The 21,361-nt window shown below is 45.1% G+C and overlaps 1 protein-coding gene across 2 annotated transcripts in view; it reads right to left on the bottom strand.

The window, feature by feature from the left end:
• Positions 1 to 20,377, bottom strand: part of LOC119652867 (uncharacterized protein KIAA0513) — a 37,961-nt gene extending 17,584 nt beyond the window's left edge. For both annotated transcript variants that reach the window (XM_038057224.1, XM_038057225.1), the window contains exon 1: positions 19,193 to 20,377. In XM_038057224.1, coding sequence (XP_037913152.1) covers positions 19,193 to 19,339 — 147 coding nt within the window. In that variant the 5' untranslated portion in view covers positions 19,340 to 20,377. The remainder of the gene's footprint in view (positions 1 to 19,192) is intronic.
• Positions 20,378 to 21,361: the final 984 nt, after the last annotated feature.

Raw genomic sequence — 21,361 nt, 5'->3', positions numbered from 1 at the left:
ACAGCACAAGAGACACTGATCAGGACAAACCTAGAGCATGTATCCTCGCCGAAAAAAGCCTGCACCCTTTTCTGTGCCCAGACCTGAGCTCCAGTGACCTAACCGTTGGCAAACTGAAACAGGCAGAAGCAGAGAACGTGTATATATCTCTATCAGAAGAACTACAACATTTGACGTCTAACATCGAAGGTTGATAAGTTGCGACCTCAAGGCGAGGCATATGTTTTGGACAGCTCGCAAATCAACCAAATTTTCGATTTTATTATTAATACAAATTTATGATGTGTAATAGGGGCAGTACGCCAGCCTTCCATTTTCCCAGCACCGAGAGCTGTGACAGTTGGGAGGAGGTCCTTGATAACGCCCTATTGACCCACATTGGGATTCTTAGAGTAAACTGTCTCACCATGGATCCCTCATCCTTCAGATCACAGTTGGATACTTTTTAGTCTGGATCTCACCGCAGAAGTTAGCAACCCTTTCAGAAACCCCTGGAGAATCAACTAGAAGAAGTTTGGTGAAGTTATCAGGAAAAATTTCTTCCGTGAACACATTGGTAAGAGTGGCACGGCAGAGGAATCAAGGTTAAAGGAGGAGGAGGAGGAATCAAAGGTTAAGACTTTAAAAAGGCTTTTGAAACCGGCTTCGAAGTGTCGTGTCCTACTAAATACAGCAAGGACAAATTGCGACCGCAGTGAAAACAAAAATTTGTCCAGTCTCAGGAAGCTGACCAGAGAGGACTCCAACATCTGGTACAACCACAAATATTGGTAGCCATCCAAGGACTACCTGAAGTAGTACAAGTCGGCCATCAACGCTGTCAATAAGCGGTCCTGATTGGATTATTATCAGAACATCGAAAACACCAGCGAAATTGCGGGACCCAGTAAGATCCTTTCCCATCCTTTTTTAAAAAATTACTGGTGAAATCTTGGAGCTGGTGGTTCAAAGGCACTTCCCCACCAACAAGGAAGACTGTGAGTCAGAGCCTTTCTCGGAGGGTATGCAACCCCAGTCGTGTGAGACTATCAATTACCGAGGGTACAAACCTCTAAGTCTAGATGACATAATACCAGTCATGCTTCAGAAACAACAAGAAAGGTTCGTGCCATAGTTGGGCGGAATTCACCGAAGCCTTCGTAATTGGTAACACACTCTTGGAGAGGCGCACGCGCGGTTTTAATACCGAAAGCAGGTAGACACGCCCATGAAGTCCTTCGGGGACTTTAGACCAATCAGTCTAACCTTTTTAATGCTGAAGACTCTAGAGCACGTTCTAGACATCTATTTAAGGGACAATTAAAGGGAGAACGTCTTTCTCTAAATATCAGCACGCTTACCTCAAAGACAAATCCACAAAAACCGCTCTCCACGAGGTAATTAGCATGGTAGAGCGGCCACTACAGCGCACGCATTATATTGTAGCTGCCTTCCCAGGTATAGAGGAAAAATGCGGACTCGGAATAGATCCAACCAAAACGGAACTAATGCTATTCACTACCAAGACAAGGGTACACGAATTCCACTTCCCGCGACCAAATGAACAAAGATTAGTTCTTTTCTCCAATGTAAAGTATCTGGGTAATCCTAGATACGAAGCTAAATTGGCAAAAACGCTTTGCAAGGAAATGGGATCTTAGGTCGAGGATGGTTCTCTGGATGTACACAACCATGGTATGTCCCATCCTAACGTACGGTTCTATCTTGTGATGGCAGCCTAATAAGGTTCAACGAGCCACATGTGCGGGTGCTACCAAGGCTCTGCAATCCAGCCCGACAGATGCTCTCCATGTACTCCTACACCTATACCTCCACATTAAATAGGTTGTAGGGTGTAGTGCTGTCAGACTACGTGAGTCCTGACGTTGGACAACGAAGCCCCGCCGTCATAGTAGCAATATAGACGAAGTACCTAGTGAACAAAAGGCAGAGTTGAAAACCAGCAGCGTTTTACAAGACCATGGCACAGTATTCTTCACCGACGATGATGGCCTGTGGAGTCGGTGCGGGGGTTTTCTCGGATACAAACAGTGTAGCGAGTCGTAGGGTCTCCCAGGATTCGCCAGTGTATTCCAAGCAATAGTACTAACAACCTGGAAACCTGCCGATATTTGGGGCATGATTTGAGCCGCAATCGCATCATAGCCATTCTGATCGATAGCCCAACGGCGACCCTACTATTAACAAAACGCTACGGATCTAGACTGGGGAGTCGAAAAACACCTCCCCCAATCCAGGGTGCCATGCAAACCGTGCCCATTAGATAGTTTGCAACCGGGGGTAACTGACTCTATTCAAACGGGGCCTCACTGATAGCTGGTCGCCTCGGTGAGTAAGTTTGACCTTACCGTGCTACGAGGGGCTATGGCCCGGCGGATACTCATACAAATCAAATGAATAATGTTACAAAAATAAAGAAAACTACAACCAAACAAGCAGGAGCCCATAGCGTGCAAAAAGTGGTTAACCAGACGGAAGCACATCTCCGAGAGACTGAGAGCCAGGTAGTTACGCCCAAGAAGGGAGAAGGTCAACATTGGTAAACTGCAAGGACAACAACAAACAAACACCACTGTTCAAAAAGCAGGAACCAGCAAAAGCACGTCTGAGGTAAATATATCAGACATTAGCAAGGAGACAGGTCTCAGTTATGCAGGTGCTTAATGGTGCCTGCATTATCTGAAGGAAGGAAGAGTCCTTTAAGAAGGCTCAGAGCAGACCTAAGGCATCTTTACCTAAGCCAAGAAAGCGGGAAGCAGCGGAGATTAGCCCGCCTGAAGGGAATGCTCCCAAAAAATCCAAACCTGCACTCAAAAGGACAGAGATCCCGGGCAGAAGAGGGGTGAAGGAAGAAATCAGAAAGCAAATACTCACTCATGAGGAGCAGGAAACTATCGAAGACCTTGCCGTCAGACAGATGTGCAAAGGATGGACTACGAAGCTTGTGTTCACCGGGATACCCTTTCGACCAGGTCACATGCTGGTGGACTGCCCTGCGAAAGGACTGCAGAGTGGGTTAGAACTATAGTTCCTAAATTGCCTTGCAGGGAAAGAGCGGAATTATCGACATGTGCTGGGGATGATATACCAGGAGCACACATGATGACAGTGTTTCTATCGAAAGCCTAACCAATAGAAACGGAAGATCTCATCGACCTCCTACTCGTTCAGAATGAGTATCCCCATACACGATAATGGAGAGTTTTTAGAACCAAGGTGGAAAGCAAAGGTAGACTCCTCACGATCGAGGTAGATGACCGATCTCTGGAGGCAATCAAACGTTAGAGTTGTCGTATCAACTATACCTGTGCACGTACACAGGGAAATGCCGAGGAAAGACATCTCGCAGCAGACACCGGCTGAAAAGCACACTGAGGTCCCCGAAGAATTCTCTAAGCCATAGAAGCGGAAAGGACTGAATTGGATGGCTTTCTGAATGAGGAAAATGCTAGAGAGTAGGCAATAGAAATACCAAAAGGTATAAACTCTATTGTCATGAATACTACTTAAGGTTGTCCACAGGGTGGGGTACTATTGCCTCTTATGAGGAGTATGGTAGTCGACGAACTCCTGGAATCCAAACTGGACTAAGGGTTACTAGTGCCTGATGCAAGAAGGTGAGACTGCGTATCAATCTAGCCAAAACGACCATAGTACCTTTCACTAGGAAACGTAAGCTTGATCACATGAGAGGCGTAAGGTTACATGGCATGGAGGGGAAACGAGAAACAGAGGTCAAATTATTGGGAATTCCTTCTGAAATTAACCCCTCTCCATCTGCACATACAGATGCAGGCATGGAGGGCAATCTTCAAGGAGGGGGCTGCCTAAATCGAAGGAAGATTAATATTCATTCTAGGCGGTATCCCGAATTATTGATACCAAGGAATAACATGGCAAAGAGGTTTCACTTCGATAAGAAATTTGAGACAAAATGTACTTGAAGCCAATGGGTAGGTACACCAGCATCTTCCAGCCGGAAATATACGGCATTGACAGATGTGCGTCTTTTGACTGACAGCCAAGCAGCGATCAAAGCACATAGGTTTCACCAGGTGAAGTCTAGACTGGTAGGGAATGCCTTGACAGACTGGATACGCTCGGCTCGTTCAGCAAAGTCTGGATACTCCGGATTCCAGCCCATGTTGGGTTGGAAGGTAATGAAGCAGCGGACGAATTAGTCGAAAAGGAAGCAGGGACGTCCTTACACACGCCAGAACCCTTCTGTGGAATCGAAAACGGGTTCATGGCTATGACATTAAAAATGAAGAGCAACGGTTGAGGGAACTGTACTGGATATATCTACCAGAAATGGAGCAGTCCAGAGTGCTTATTGGGGGATATGAACCCAAACGCACAAGGGATTGCTTAAACCTCACCAATAAGAACCTTCGAATCATAATGGGAATTCTCACTGGTCACTGCCGACTAAACTATCACCTAGGGAAACTTGGGATATCTACGGACACTGCCTGCAGGTTCTGTGCGGAATGTGATGGAACCTCTATACACGTTCTTCAATATATCGTGATCTCAATTGTTCAAACGAATTGCTGAGAATGTCAGCTTGCTTGCGTAGCGTCTAATATCTTATCGGAGCCTTCATCACTTTTCCAAGAAATACTTCTCCAATTTTAGAATCAATTTTTAAAATAGTCATTCCAGCGGGGACTCGTGGGACTAAAATGGATAAATGCAATAACCCAGTTGTAATAAAAGTCCTTGCTTTGAGCCAAATGGAGCATATGAAAGCCCCACCCATTACATCTGATAAAACTTGAATATCAACATATGATGAATTATGGCTCATAAGTTATCCTTCTGACTTGGCTTCTAAACAACCATTAGTTGAAGGATTCAATTTCCGAAGAATATACAACGAATTCAATCTGTAGAAATCCCCGACGCCAGGCAATAGTTTGCACTCCTAAGTCTGATTTTATAGACTTCATTCTCCGAATCCTTATATACATGTACAGGGCTAAGTTCAAGGTTATTTTTTGTCATCGCCATGCTAGGATACGGTGCCAATTCCTCAAATCGATATCGAGGAGAGTCAGAAGCGAGAGGAATGAAAAATGCCCATTCAAAGTATGCAAATGCTTCTTGGAAGTTGCGAAAGTAGATATCCACCATTTGTAGATATAGACCTGCTTTCACTTTGATTATCTACTCGGCAACAAAGCCCCTATTCGCGTAGGCAAATATGAATATGCAAATATTTCCCATAATTCTGTCTCGTAATTTTATTCAAGTTCATATCAGTTCAATGTAAGCCTGGGTAGACTTGTAAACACCATAAACAGAACGCCAAGTCTTTTGTTCATAATAAACGAATGATCATTATCAACGACCTTCCCCCCGGGGGCTGGAAAACTCTCTCTGTTTCACTGTCACCCGTACGATTGCAACCAACGAGTAAACACCTTATCAAACGCATAACTGAAACCAACTCGTCAACCGGCTCGAAACACCTTCGCCCATTATGAGCAAACAAGACTCCCTAAGTGGAAATAATGGCTCCCATCAAGTGACACCGATCACAAATAAGGCTATATTCAGCGCTCGATTTAATTGGATCACGAGTGAAATTGATTAGCTTCTATTTTTGAACTTGTAAGACATCCAGTAGACTCTTTAATCGGCAATCACTTTTCATGCTTGGCACTCAGTTTTCCATTTTCCTGGCACCTTCATCTCCTCTTTTGTTTGCAGTTGTGCGCCTCTTCCAGCCAGCATACTACCCTGCATGCACCACTTTAACCATAATCCTGTGTGAGACGAGGAAAATCCGCAGACACATAATATATTGCCTTTTCGACCCTGACCTCCATCTACCCAGGCAATATTGCAGGAACTTCCTTTCTGTGCTGCCTTGTATCAACCGCCATAATGGGGGCGTCTTTATCAAGCATTGTTGTTCTGGTTGGAAGGGATGAACGCAAGATAGATGAAACTTGAAATAGCAACCAAGAAGCAAATGAGTTTTGAGTGAGTTTAATTAGAAAAGTCTTGCAGATATACATGAATATATTAGGGTGGGTAGGGGTGGTCATGGACATTTGGATGAATCCACTCTGGGGCTAATTTAAATAAAATCCTGAACCTTTAAACTTCGCGATTTTCAAAGCATCATTAAATTTGTAAATGTGGGTCAAATTCAAATTTAGATACTTCTATCAGAGACCATGAGTCTTACCTATACAGCGAACCTTCTTTAGAAAAGATTTGCATAATTCATGGAGATGACATAGTCCGAAAAAAATCGAAAAGGACATCCTGCCTTTGCCAATTGAAAACAAAGCAACAAGAAAAACAACAATTTTGAAATCATTCAGAATTTCCTGTTTAGCTGTAGTGAAGAGGTTCATATATGATTGCTGGAGGTTGCCAGAGTCTACATTACAGAAACTGTTTCATTCGACACAGCTCACCATAGAGTCGAACCTCCTACCGCACAGGGCAATAATCCTGATGGTTCTCGTGCATTCCTAGGAAGTTTTAGTTTTTGGGAACCAAGATCGCGAACTCTATTGCGGAAGGTGTCAAGCATTGCCTTAGATGAAACTATGACACATACCAGGACGTCACGGAGTTATTCGAGAGATTTAATTTATGGAATCGACCCAAAACCACAATTTTTGGAGTTCTTTGCTAAGCACATTCCAGATGCGGACACTGACAGCACGCAGACGTGGTTAATAGTGGTTAATAGCCCCTCTTAAGGGCATTCGGTGTTTCCAATGATAATCTCTCTGCCATTGTGAGATTTCCTTGTATGCCCGTCAGAAGATTCAAACCAATCTCATTGCTATATCCCGAGAAAAACAGTCTCACGTCTTACCTTCACTGGAGTCAAACAGTGGTCGGTAAGAATGGAGCAGAATATAGTCAATGTATCACTTTCCGGAAAGTCAACGTGGACCCTCTAGGAACCGAGCCTCTTGTCTCCTAAGACCATCAACATGTCATGGTAACCACCCTCTGTACGAAATTACCCTACTATTTGCAAACCACTACAGATCTAGCCTAGAGAGTCCAAAAACAGCTCTCCCAATCTGACTATAATCATAGGGAACAATCGCTGATACCTGGTTGCCTCAGTGGATAAGCCGGACCTTACCGTGTTATTGAGAGCTACGGTATCAAGAAAACTCGTGGCGTCCTTACGAGTACAGGAATCATAAGAAAATAATGGCAGCGGAAATAAAAACAGCAACGAACAAGTGGAAGGACCTCATACCCACCCAAATGGGCGCGGGCAATCCGCAAAAAAGAAGAAGAACTTAGAAAGTCAAATAACGGAGCCAAGCTCAATATTGGACTGCTGTGAAGACCACTACTCCAGAAGTGAAACCAAACATGGAGGACGAAAGAGAACCAAATGGCAGTTTTTTGTAGGTGGATAAGCAGGTACCCGGCCGTCGATATCCAGCGACCGCAGTGCCTCAGTGGTGGGAAATTTGCCTACTTTGGCCTCTAATAACACAAGAGATAGTATTGGAGTGGAAATGAAATCCACACCGGATCCTTATTCCAAGAGCTCAAAGCTTAGAGGTTCACCACCAAAAGCAACGTTACCCGTAGGCAGTCCTCAGATGGACATGAATGCTGATGTTGTAAAAGACAAGCGTACGAGGCAACAAACTGCAACAGCGTTTCTTTCACTGGGAGAACTCATAAATGAACTTTGTAAGTTCATCAAGGGGGGAGGAGTATCCACCGAAATATAAGGGCTCTAATACTGGACCTTCACTTGTCGTATATTAGGGCGGTGGAAGACAAAAACGCTGAAGCATCATCTGGGAAAGTCACGCGAGAAACCCATGTGACACCTACCCAATATAAGGTAGATGAGAACGCAGGTAAACGGAGTAGGGGCGAAATCCGACGACGAAACCCTTGGTACTCAGTAAGCGGTTAAGAAGAAAAAAAGCTTCTTCTTCAAAGAAAGCTGATAGTTCTTCGATTCCTGCCCTAACTTTGACAAAAGGGAAAGACACCTGCAGCTCGAAAACCCGAGCAATGGGCAAAGGTGAGCAGGAAGAAGGAAAAAAAGAAGATTCACCCGGAAATAACCACGAAAGGAGATATATCGTACGTCGATGTCCTTAGGTAGGTCAAAACTGAAACGAAATTGACAGATCTGGAGGTAGTGTAACTCATAATAGACGCACGCAGAAGGGAGACCTGATGTTGGAACTCAACAAATCTAGCCAGAAAACAGTGGATAGTTTTTACGACTAGGTGCAATAGGTGCTAGGTGAACAAGCAGAAGTGGAAGCTCAAAAAGAGGAGATGATAATCGAATGCAATGACCTAAGCGAGGTTACACCACGAAAGGATATTTGTTTTGTACTCAGGGGATGAATGCTATATGGGGAGTCACTAGAAGGCTTGGTGCTGGACGCTAGAGACCACAGCCCCAAAATTATTGGCGGCAATTTCAATGCATGGATCTTTCACTGAGGAAGTGCATTCACCAGCGCCTGCGGCCAAATCCTGATCGAAGCCATCCCGAACCTGGACATGGCACTAGCCAACGTTGGATGCATGCTCTTCCGGGGCGGGGAGCTAGGCTTGATCATCGATCTAATTTACTTCTGAACCTCGTTGGCGGGAGGATTGGTCTGGTGGGTGAGTGAACACTACACCCGCAGTGACCATCAGGACATCTTTTCATCAGAAATGGAGGAGGCGACAGTCGAATGCGCAACAGAAGTGGAGGAACCAGGAGGTCTGACTTGCCCACTGGAGCTTTCAAGGAAGAGACATTCCTGGTGGCTTTAGGAGGAGGTCACATTCCGAGCGGAACGGCGCTCGAAAAAGTGTGTCTGCTATATCAGCGAGTAACCGAGTTATGTGACATACAGTACCGCGACGGGGGGCCAACACAGTACCAAACTGCTGAATAAACCAGGAAATCTCGCTATTGAGATCATTACTTTACGATCGAGGAGGCTTCGCCAAAAACAAAGGAGAATCCAGAACATCGGCAGATGGAGGAAGAGTATTGCTATCTTCGAAGCAGCCTTAAGAAGGCCATACAGGCAAATAACCGGAGGACGAGAATCCGAACAAGGCCTTCTAAAATCGCAGGATTCATAAGCAACTTTGTTTGAACGATGCGTGAGAAAAACAGCAGAGGCTAGTTTATCTCTAGAAACGATAATGCCCAATGTTGGATAGCGGAAGTATAGTTAACGACTGCTTATCCTAGAGATGGACAACACGGTGAACTGAAAAGGGGTGAATTCGGTGTACCGGCCAATAGTGCTAAGAGTATGCGGCGCATGCAGAAATGCATCGAACTCTAGGATTTTCCAACGAACAAAGAAAAGGATGGCGAATACGGCCGATATGACTGCGGACTAGAATGGCATTGAGAGGTAGGATAGTTCCGGAAATAACCATTGGACACATACACTGATCCCGTGTATGAGATAGGTTGAGCGGAAACATGGAGATCTGAATTAGCACCTAACACATTTCTTTACCGAACACGGTGGATACAGAAAATACTTGCATTGCTTCGGATTTTGTACGAATCCCTCGATTGTCCCAAATGCGCCGCTACACCCGAGGACCCGGAGCCTGTTCCCTTACCCGAGGTCCACGGGTGAAAGAGAGAGGTGTAACGCGATGGTGAGGTCAGAGGCAAATTGGAGCGCAGTAAAGTTACGATAACTGTCATACGGGAAAACCTGCATGAACTGGATTTAATCCATGCAGCGCGCCAGACGCAAGACCTAATGGTGTTGTTGTAGACCAGAGCTCTCCCGCCGCCGCCGATCCAGCGAACTACTGCGAGGACTACAACCAAAAGATTCATGAACAGATGACACCAGAGCTTATAAAAAGTCCTTAGCCGGTAAAACAACAAATGACATCTGCGCTGTGATCTCGTTGCTGCCCACTCGAGAAACAGTCGTGGCATTTAGGTACTTCCTAGAAGACACCCCCTAAATCCCACCAGAACTAGTTATTAGAATGGCGAAGTATTACGACTTCTTCTCAGCTGTGACGCCAATGCAATTGGTAAAATCTGGAGAAGCAACGACGTTATCGTAGAGATGAGTAACTTCTCGAATTTATCCTTTGCAATATAGGTAACACCCTAACCTTCATGACTAGCACCAAGTAAACCTTCCTAGATATAACGCTAAGAAATACTCTTATAAACAGGCTAATCAACTACTGTAGGGCGCCGGATGAACTCTCTACGTCGGATCACCCGATAATAGGATTTGACATTGAGGACAATTTTGAAATAGAGGGATTGACAGGAAATCGCAAGGGAGCAGATCAATGTAAGTTGACTGATGGTTTCCATTATCCAGACTCAGGACTCCCAGCATCCCCAACAAAAAAATCAATGTAAGACACCTAAATATTAAAAGGACTCATTTAGAGATAGGTAGTGATATCACGAACGAATTGAGCGTGGAAACAGTGGGGAAAGAGTTCAATAGAGTCATCATCATCAAGAAGTACCCTAATTCTATGAAGGGCTTGCACCAACTACTAAAGCATCCATCATCGGCCAAGCTCGCTGCCACGGGTTCCAATTATTCCTTCCAGTTCATGAGAGGTTTCCTAAAAGTAGCGTTGTGATCGTGATGGATGATCCGAATGCCAAGGTGGGTCCGACACACCTGGCCCGAACATATGATGTGGCAGCACATTCCTGATGACTGTAACAATAATGGAAGGAGGGGGAGGTTCGTGGATTTCTGCAGCTCTACTGCCTCGTCATAAGTAAGACACTAACACACTTTTCGAGCACAGGGCTTGCACTAAGATCATGGGCCACTTCCCAAAGATGCGTCTTGAGATCTGGTTGACTTCGGAATCGTGGAAACGGATTGATGCACGGAAAGGATTGAAGGCTCAATTGACAGCTGCAAGTGATGACAGACATGACACGCGCGAACTTCAATACCGAGCAAATTCTTGACAAGTTCAGCGTACTGTGTGCCATGAAAAATGAGAATTGACTATTGCACTGGTCAGGGAAACGGAAATTGCCAGAGAACGCAATGATTTTAGGAGTGTATCGTATATCGCATCGCGAAAGAACTTCCGTGTGGTCGCACATCTTTCATTGATCCTGTCAAGGACGTTAACCGTCGAAACCTCATCAACAGTTGAAAAGGTGGAAAAAACACTTCACAACGATTGATAAGCGTATCTCGTCCGGTGAATTTCCTCCTCCACTCATTCGGAAGTCCAATAATTAAAGGGAATAATCGCTAAGATTCCAGAGATAGGTACCCGCTTTCAGTGTGACAATTGAGGACGATACGATTTCGAGAAAGCTTTCGACAACGTCAACAGGAAGTGCATATGGTGCGATTTACGTAGGAGGGACATTCCGGTGAAACTAATAGCTATAATCGGAGCGCAATATGATGGCGTAAAATGTCATGGGATGCATCGAGAAAAAATCTCAAAAAAGACTTAAAGTCGAAGGAGGAGTCCGCCAAGTTTGCAGCTTATCATTGATATTATTTCTTCTTGCTATCGATGACGTCCTTCATTCTGCCTTGTCCCGAGAACGTGGACAAGCTCAATGAACCATTATGTCTTTCTTCAAATACCTCGCTTACGGTGATCACATCTGTTTGCTGTCTCATCGCGTCATGGACCCTGTGTGGCTCTGGATTTGAAAAAAGGCAAGTGGAGTTTGATATAAGCACCAACCAACCCAAGGTTCTCAGTCTGACGAGTCGTCAGACTTTCCGTATTTGCTTTATTGAGTACAGCATCAAAGGTGCTGATCAATTTGTATATCTAAGAAGCGTGATTTTTGCCATCAGTGGCCCCGAACTGAATGTCGCCCGATACATTAACAGCGCCAGATCCACTTTCACTGCCTTGTCTAAAATCTGACAATGCAGTTATCTCACTACCAAGATCAAGTTGACACTGTTCTGTGTGTGTCCCTCGTACGTTGCTACATAAGAGTAGCACATTGGAACAACTAATCATATGGTGCACTTCAAAAAGAGCGAGTACGGAGATCCTTAATCCTATACCATAAACCGTATTTCGAACCAATGCGTAAGCATCATCATCATCAACGGCGCAACAATCGGTATCCGGTCTAGGCCTGCCTTAATAAAGAACTCCAGACATCCCGATTCTGCGCCGAGGTCCACCAATTCGATATCCCTAAAAGCTGTCTGCCGTCCTGGCCTACGCCATTGCTCCATCTTAGGCAGGGTCTGCCTCGTCTTCTTTTTCTACCAAAGATATTGCCCTTATAGACTTTCCGGGTGGGATCATCCACCGTAACCTATTGAGCCGGATTTTATCCACAACCGGACGGTCATGGTATCGCTCATAGATTTCGTCGTTATGTAGGCAATAGGGAATCGTCCTTCCTCATGGAGGGGGCAAAAAAATTCTTCGGAGGATTCTTTTCTCGAACGCGGCCAAGAGTTCGCACGTCCTACTTTCACTAGAGTCAAACAGTGAAAGTCAATATGGACCCTCTAGGAGCCAAGCCTTTCGTCTCCTAAGACCATCAATATGTGTAACCACCCTCTGTATGAAATGACCCTACTATTTACAAACCGCTACAGAGTCAGGCTAGATTGTCCAAAAACAGCTCTCCCAATCCCGAGTATTTTGCAAACCTTACCATATTGTCAATGTTAACTGAGTGTATCCGAACGGAGCCTCCCTGATACCTGGTTGCCTCAGTGGATAAGCCTGACCTTACCGTGCTACTGGGAGCTATGGTATCATGAAAACTCGTGGTGTCCTTACGAGTACAGAAATCAATAACAAAATAATGGCAGCAGAAATGAAAACTGCAACGATCAAGTGGCACGACCTCATACCGCGCCCCAATTCCCCCGTACAATCCTCAAAAAGGAATAACTTGAGAAGTCAAACAATGGAGCCAAACTCAATATTGGACTGCTGCGAAGATCACTACCCCAGAAATCAAACCAAATATGGAATACGAAAGAGGATCAGATGGCAGTTTTTTGGAGGCCTCCGGCATTCGATATCCAGCGACCGCAATGCCTCAGTAGTGGGAAATTTGGCTACTTTTGCCTCTAATGTCACAAGATATGGTAGTGGAGTGAAAATAAGATATACACTGGATCCTTATCCTAAGAAGGTCACCACCAAGATAAACGTTACCCGTAGGCAGCCCTCAGATCGACATGAATGCTGATCTTGTAAAAGATGAGCGTAGAAAGCAGCAAACTGTAACAACGTTTCTTTCCCTAGGAGAACGCATAAATGAACTCTGTAAGCTCATCAAGGAGAGGAGGAGTATCCACCGAAATATCAGGGAAAGTCACACTAGAAACGCAGGTGACACCACCTCAATATAAGGTAGATGAGAACGCAGGTAAACGGAGTAGAGGCGAAATCCGACGACGAAACTCTTGGTACCCAGCAAACGGCTAAGAAGAAAAAAAGCTTTTTCTTCAAGGAGAGCTGAGCCAGCGAATGTTCCGGATAGTTCCTTGATTACTGCCCTAACTTTAACAAAAGAGGAAGACACTTCCAGCTCGAAAACCCGAGCTTTGGGCAAAGGTGGGCAGGAAGAAGGAAAAAAAGAAGATTTACCCGGAAATAATCAAGAAAGAAGATATCCCCTACGTCGATGACCTTAATAATAATAATCATTGATGCAACAATCCATATTGGATCAGGGCCTTGAAGTGTGTCAGACCACTTCATACAAGACCGTAACGGTACACTACAGGATTACAGAACCCTGTAGGGGGCAATGTGGTCAGCATTGCGCTCGCCCGAGATTATTACCCTGATGCAATAAAGAGGATGAAGTAGACGTATGGGGGTGCACAAACTGCTCTTATTACTTCCCGGTGGAATCAGGAGTTAAACTGGTTGCCGCGGGTAAGGCAAGAATAGGTTGGGTCATGTGAAGACTTAGGAAGCAAGTTTCCCTCAAGAGATGCTTCAGATGCCTCGAGTTCGTACGCTTTGCAGCAGCATATACTAGTGAACACGATAGGTCGAAAAGATGCGGGCAGTGTGGGGAGGAGGGCTTTCTTATCAATGATTGAATTGGAGATCCACGATGCATGTTGTGCAAAGGAAAAGAGGGAGTGGACAATCGGAACGCTGCAAATAGTAGCAGGTCTCCGGTATACAGAAGGCAGCTGAACCATAGGTCTAAAAGAAGTTGATCCTAATCAACCTCAACCATTACGAGTCAGCTCAAAACTTGCTCTCGCAAATCATTGAAGAGTCGAATGTGGACATGGCGGTAATCTGCAAATCTTCCCGAAATTATGAGTGTTACATGGGTAAAGAACTCATCCGGAAACACAGTGATATAGGCAGGCGGAGGGCAAGCCATTGTAAGGGCAAACATGCCCTTCCGAGGCAGAGAGCTAAAATTGATCGTCGATTTGGGTTACCTCTGAACTTCGTTGGCGAGAGGGATGGTCTGAGCACCAGACCATTTTTGCCAACATCAGAAATAGAGGAGGCGACAGTCGAATGCGCAACAGAAGTGGAAGAACTAGGAGGGCTGGCTGGCCCATTGGAGCTTCCGAGGAAGAGACATTCCTTGCGCATTTAGGAGGAGGTCACGGGCGGAACGGCGCTGGAAAAAATGAGTCAGCTATGTCAGCGAGTAACCGAGGTATGCAGTCTACAATGCCGCGACGGAAGTCCCACGACAGTAGAAAACCAAACTACTGACCGAGCCAGAAAATCTCGCTGTTCAGATCATTGCGTCTGTGAGCGAGAAGACTTCGCCAAAGGACAACGGAGAATCCGGAACATCGGCAGATAAGGGAAGAATATTGCTATCTTCGAAACAGCCTTAAGAAGGTCATACGGGCAAGTAACCGGAATTGCTAAAGGGAACTGTGTCTTCAGGTAAATACTAGCCCATGAGGCACTGCTTACCGGATCGTAATAAACCCGATTCGTGGGCAAAAATCACCGCAAGTGAAGTACCAGCCACTCTCCCTCTCCATCCCGGCGGTGACCGAGGAGGAACTACGAGAGATCTGCAGTAAATTGTGGATAATAAAGCTTCGGGATTAGACATCAATCCGAACAAAGCCTTGAAGTTGGCAGTTAAAATCAGACTCGCATTGTTCATAAGCAAATTTTAATAATGCATGGTTGAAGGAGTGGAAGTCCAGTGAAAGAAGCAGGGTTTGATTCTGCTACTGCAGCCCCAAAAATCACCGGGCGCACCCTCATCATACCGCCCAATTAGCCTTTTAAACACTGTGAGGAAGATATTCTAAAAGATGATATACGACAGGAACATAATGTATGACAATCTGTTTGGTCTTCATGTACCAAAGAAGGCAATGTGGATTAGTTTTGCAGACGACCTAGCAGTGGTGTAGCAGTTGCGAAGCATCCGATGACATGGGGCTTTATGGAAGTGAAACCACTTATGCCACCAAAGCATGGCTACGAATCGTTAAACTGGACCTGGCCAACGAAAAGACGAAAGCATATGTGGATCTTCACGGTCAATTTCGCCATTTTTTAGCTCTTTCCTCTTGGTCGCCTCCGGCCCCTAAGGATGGTCGTTTGACCATCAATAATCCATTTTAATAGTCATTGTAAATGGCGCCCAAAGTAGGGTCCGAACCAGCTACCCTGAGATTAAGAGTGTCAGATAAAATTAAGCTAGCTGGACATTGGTAGACGGTCACTTGCACTGCCGAACTGCCGATTTTCTCCCCACTGCCATCCCGATCACGTTCCGCACTATCCGCGGACAGGATAGTTCACATTATAAACTCCTGGAACGGGAAATTCACGGGGCAGGGAAACGCAATTCCAGCGAAGCACTCCCTGTTTCAGGTAGAGGCGTTAGTGCGTTAGTCTACCCTGGGCGACGAACTCGAGTTGCTATGCCAGCATGCTCACATGTTATTTACCCAGATGGCCGCTGACTAGTACTGGCAACATTGCCGGACCCTATGGCACTATGAGAACTCTTGAAGGATTCGCGTTCCAACTACGACCTGCGTGATCAAATCTGGAAATGATTACAGCAGCCAGATGAAAGCTTCGATGGATTCTCCGAAGCCGTGCTTAAGATTGTGGAACGGTTGGAACACCCTCTACTGGGACGAAACTGGTTAAATCTGTCCAACAGGGGCTACTCCCTCCAACCCAGAGGACCATTCAGCCTTGGCAGTTGATGCTGCAACAAGAAAATTTGGAAATTCGCTTAGGCAACTCATCGTAAGCAGGCTTCGGATCCCTGTCCTAGGTGCGGACAGGACCATTGGCAGTCTCAGTTAGAAGCGATCGGTTCGCGAGATTCCCTGTAGTGTCCGCGTCATTGTGAGAAATGCAGTCCTTTATTCGCCTTTTCCAGAGACAATCTAGAAAAGGGACATCTTCCAATATAATAACCTGGGAATGTCAATGCAGGGCGGGAGTCTCAGAGGCCGCGCTTCACAATACATCTGAGGAAGGGGAAACATTGATCAAGAATATCATCCGTCGTGAATCCTCCTTTTCGATCGCGGCACTTGGGTGCGGAGTTTTACGGCCTCACGCTCGCGGTCGAGCTGCAATTATTTTTATTTTTATTACAGTTTTGGCTCCCGAGTTAGCCATTCTGTAGGCTCGCGCGTATCCCCTTGTTTATTTTCCAGGATCCGGTGCAGACCAAAGAACCGGAAATAGCACATGAATTTTGTGCAATGACACGTGAGGGATCGAAGTGTTCAAAGAACACCCTCACCAAATGACCAAATGACAATTAGTATCCCACCACATTTTGATAGGTGTACTTAAGTGTCCTGCCGACACGCGCTAGTACACTTCTAAACTAGCTATGATCGAGGATATGGAAGGCGTTTCAGCTCCGAAATTTCCACATGTCCAGTATATCGCACAACATTAAGGAAAGTAAAAAACCATCCCAGTAGACCCTACTCGTGGAGATGGATAACTCAAGACCCGAGTGCCAGAAGCGAGCCCATCCTCAGTCGCGATTTAGAGATGCCCCATGTATAGAGTGAATCTTCAGTGAGTTACGACCAATTATTGTCGTTATCGTTGGCGCAACAATGCAATTGGATCAGGGCCTTAAAGTGTGTTAGAGCACTTGATTCACGACCGAAACGGTACACTACAGCACTATGTTGCAATGTGGGAGGCAATGTGGTCAGCATTGCGCTCTCCCGAGATTATTACCCGAATGGTATCCGACATCCAGTCAATATAACAAATCCCACTGCCACCAGCTGGTGGCTTGCCCCCACTCCTTCTTAGGATCCTGTAGTGTTTCCTTTGATGGTTGCAATTCTAGTCCTTTTTCCCCTCCTCTGGTGTGCTACAAGGATCCATTCTAGGACCTCTTTCATTTTTATTCTTTATTAACGACTTCCCCTCTATCATCACTTGTCCTTCCTTAATATACGCCGAGGACCTCAATCTGTTTTCCCCTGTTTCATCCCCAATGGATTGCGGTTCCCTACAGGCAAATCTGGATACTTTGGTCCTTTGGTGCACGGTTAACAAGTTAGCTCTTAATGTCACAAATGCCACACGATGTGTTATTCACTTAAAACCTAGCCCACCCCTTTCTCCTACACTCTTGGTGGTTGCTCTCTGTCCTATCTGAACTCCATCCTCGACAATGGAGTAAACTTCGACGATAAACTCCGTTTTGACAACCACTACTTCGATAACACCAAACATGCTTCCAAAATGTCAAGTTTCATATTGCGTTCCTGTACTGATTTCACCTGGCTTCAACCTTCCATAATGCTTATTTACTCCCTCGTGTTCCATGTTGTTCCATGATTTTGTCCCCCCCCCCCCGTAATTGTGTGTCTTGTCATAGAAAAGATACAGCTAAAATTCACTCGCTCGCTTTTCTTCAAGATGAACCGCCCCCATGTTGACTATCCAGACCGCCTCCGTACTTTTCATCTCCCTTACCTCCGACAACGTAGAATCTTCCTAAATCTCACCCTCTTCAAACTCTTTGCCGGCCTTGTAGACCGCTAGCTGAACAGACTTTAGAGCCCACCGCTCTAACCACTTCAGCTACCCGGACACTGTTCGGTTCAAACCATGCAGAAATAAATCATTCGGCAAAAGTACTCGATGTTGCGGGGAGTTCTCGAAGGATTTTCCCACTAAGCCGTTACCGGCCACCACCACCAGAGCCCTTATATATTTTTTAAGTAGGTAGGATCGTCCAAGCCCAAATGCTAGTGTTGGTATTGGATAGAATCTAAAATCTGCTGAAACTGTGCCAAGTCGAAAATAAAAATAGAGAAAACTAGAAATAAAAGAAGTAAAAAGGACAATCAATTACGAAAAATAAAATACACACACGCTAGACCCCTCCACCTACCCAATACTGCTTTGAAGATTTTCTCCTCAATCCCTCCTCCTCCTTCCAACTTTCCGTTTCAACCTCGGAAATTTTATAGCACGCACAAAAACAACACTCCCAGATTGTTGTATTCTTTCAGCTGTTTCACAGCAGCACATAAACAAGTAAATGTTTCGCAATTGCCTGAATTGATCCGCTAGGCAAAAATGTATTTGCTAGCACGACAGGATTAATTATTTCTCCGAACGTCAGCGCACCATAGTATCGGCTGTTCTATTGTCTATAGACAAGAGTTTTCCCACATCTTCCGTCTAAATCTGAAAACCTTATAAATAACCGAAAATTGAAAGACTAACGAAGCCCTCATTTGTTTTTCAAATAGAAATATCTAACCCAAACCCTTCAACCAGCGATGATTACGAAAAAAGTCCCTTATCAACTTTTCCTTTCACATAATTACAATTTTCCCATCACAATCATTGATTACCGTATGGCATGCAAATTTTCGCATCAAACACGTTTCACACTCTATAATTAATATCCTGCGGTCGGAAAACGTGACTGCAATTTAGTAATCACAAGGGCGCCTATTGCAGTGAACACACAAAAGTTGGGAAGCATATTGCTATTGGAATTTTCTAATTTCTCTTGACTACTTTCGACCCATATGCAGAAGGGTAGCGAAGCATATAAGCATACATATGTGGGCACACATGAAAGCCGCCGCTACTTCCTCTGCAAAAACAGAACCAAACCGACAAAGCATAACACTGCCAAGTAGTCACCCCAGGTCTACAGAAGTACGCATCAACATCCATACATTTCCACGCTCACCCATATGTGAATACATATACAAACCTTATTCGAAATTCCATTCAAAAGCTCATTACTATTCCCCAGCACGGACAGGAACTTGGACTTGAGAATGCTGGGTGTCCGCTCCATGAGACTTTTTATGCGGGATCCTTCTCCATCCCGATTCACGGACGACACCATATCAACCATTTCGTCAGAAGCGCCTTGAGAGAGTTCAACCGAGGCAACCCCCCCCGTTTTTACACCGCAAAGCACTATATTCACTCACTTCCTCGGAATCCGGCGACAGTCGGCACTTTGTTAGTGTTACTCCCACGCACCCTACTTTCGTCACTATCAATGAAATCTGATTTCCCTGCCAGACCGGAAAAGGGAAAACCAGCCCCAGCAGTAATGGCACAGTGTCTTTACATAAGAGCCCCGAAGAGGGCAGAAAAGCACTTCACCCTTTAAGCTGCCTAACTGACACCACTTAGTATATATCAATTATATTCACTGTCGACACTTTTTGTATGATGGAATCACCATCCCTCTGCAGCCCTGAATCCATCGGAGACGTAGAAGAACGTTGGAAAATTGCCGGGGGATACAATGGGCCCTTATTCGTGTCGAATTGATTTCGTCCTGTTTCCAATATAATTAATCGGATTTACATATGAACAAGTATCCGGGGAAAAGGATGTCGTGGGATATCAAATGGCAATTAAAACATATGATAGGGGTCGGGAAAGCCCCGGATTCACGGATGCACTTCTTTCAATAGGAGTTTTCCTCGGGGACTATAAAAGGAGCCGGGATCATTTCTTATTCACTGGAAACTATTACACTTAAAAGCCACGCGTAAATCATCAACTCAAACGTTCAAATTCAACATTCCCTTGACCCAAAAAGAAAAACTATAATAAATTCACTGGGCCACATTCATTTACACAAAACACACCGGAAAACTTCTCATTTCCACACTCAACGGAGCAATGTAGGAAAAATCACCCGTCACTAAACTAGTCGCAAGTCGGGAAATATCAAACGTTGAAAGGAAATTGTTGTAAAGATAACAACCGTAGCGACTCAAAGACACACAAGCACTTAGTCTATGTGTTAAATGAAACAAAAAAAAAGGTTCAGATGGAAAACCAACTAGTTTTCCTCCATTTGTTATATGCAAGCCAAGTTTTCTGCCGACTTGACGGAAAACATGGAAATTTATGCGGCAGCCAAAGAACTGCACTGTTTTAAAACCCTAAGATAAATAGAGTCAGTTTTGAGCGCGAGTGAACTTAGCGAGGGGAAAATCTGAGAGAAAATCGAATTTTCCAAAGAGATGAAAAGCTTTTTATTGTACAGGGGCGTAGAGGAAAATTTTCGTACAGAATTTCAAGAGATATTTTTCTTTCAAAGACTTCAAAATTGAGCTAAGACTGTGCACTTGCGTCTCTGTGGTTTTACATGAGTACCTGCCGGGTTAACCCCAGGGTCTTCCAAGGCATTGATTGATTTTATGACCCCAATCAGAGCCCCCTTAAAACAAACAAAACGGCGCCAGTCTATACTTAGTGCATGGCTCAGTTTATTCATGCTGGGGGATACCAGACCTTAATTAAACTTCTAGCAAACTAAGGAATACGTCACCCGTATTGAAACCCAACACCACGTCGAGACCCGAAGGTCTCTGTTCGCTTGAACGTAACTACAACCCCCATGAAACCCCCATGAAACCCCCATGAAACCCCCACTAGGGGGCCAACTGTTACAACTGATCTGAACGCACATGAGACAGGTATTCTCCTGAAACATGCGAATTCAGAGTATATCCCGGTTCCAATGATGCCAGTATGCCCCTGGTAAGGTTTCGTGATCTGCTACTACTTTAGATGATTAAGCCCTTAGAGCATGCGCCTACTGCGTCACGGCCAGCAAACCATAGTAAGTACAGCGTATCCTAATGCCACTACCTGGTGGTTCTCCTTGACCACTTGGCTTTTGTCCGGACAGCAGAGTGCTGCCTCCTCTTCCTCACCACCACTTCAAAGCACTCAATTTCCATTCAAACCACTATAGGTTTCGACACACCTCGCACAAAACCTGCAGGCAGTGTACATAGATATCCTTTCCCTTCCCTAGGTGATAGTTTAGTCAGCAGCGACCAGTGTGAATTCCCACTATGATTCGGAAGTTCTTCTTCGTGAGGTTTAAACAGTCCTTTGTGCGCTT

The sequence above is a fragment of the Hermetia illucens genome, chromosome 3, assembly GCF_905115235.1.
Source record: "Hermetia illucens chromosome 3, iHerIll2.2.curated.20191125, whole genome shotgun sequence".
In the NCBI taxonomy this organism is placed as follows: Eukaryota; Metazoa; Arthropoda; class Insecta; order Diptera; family Stratiomyidae; genus Hermetia; species Hermetia illucens.
The sequence above is the reverse complement of the archived record's forward strand: the minus strand, read 5'-3'. Positions and strand labels throughout refer to the sequence as shown.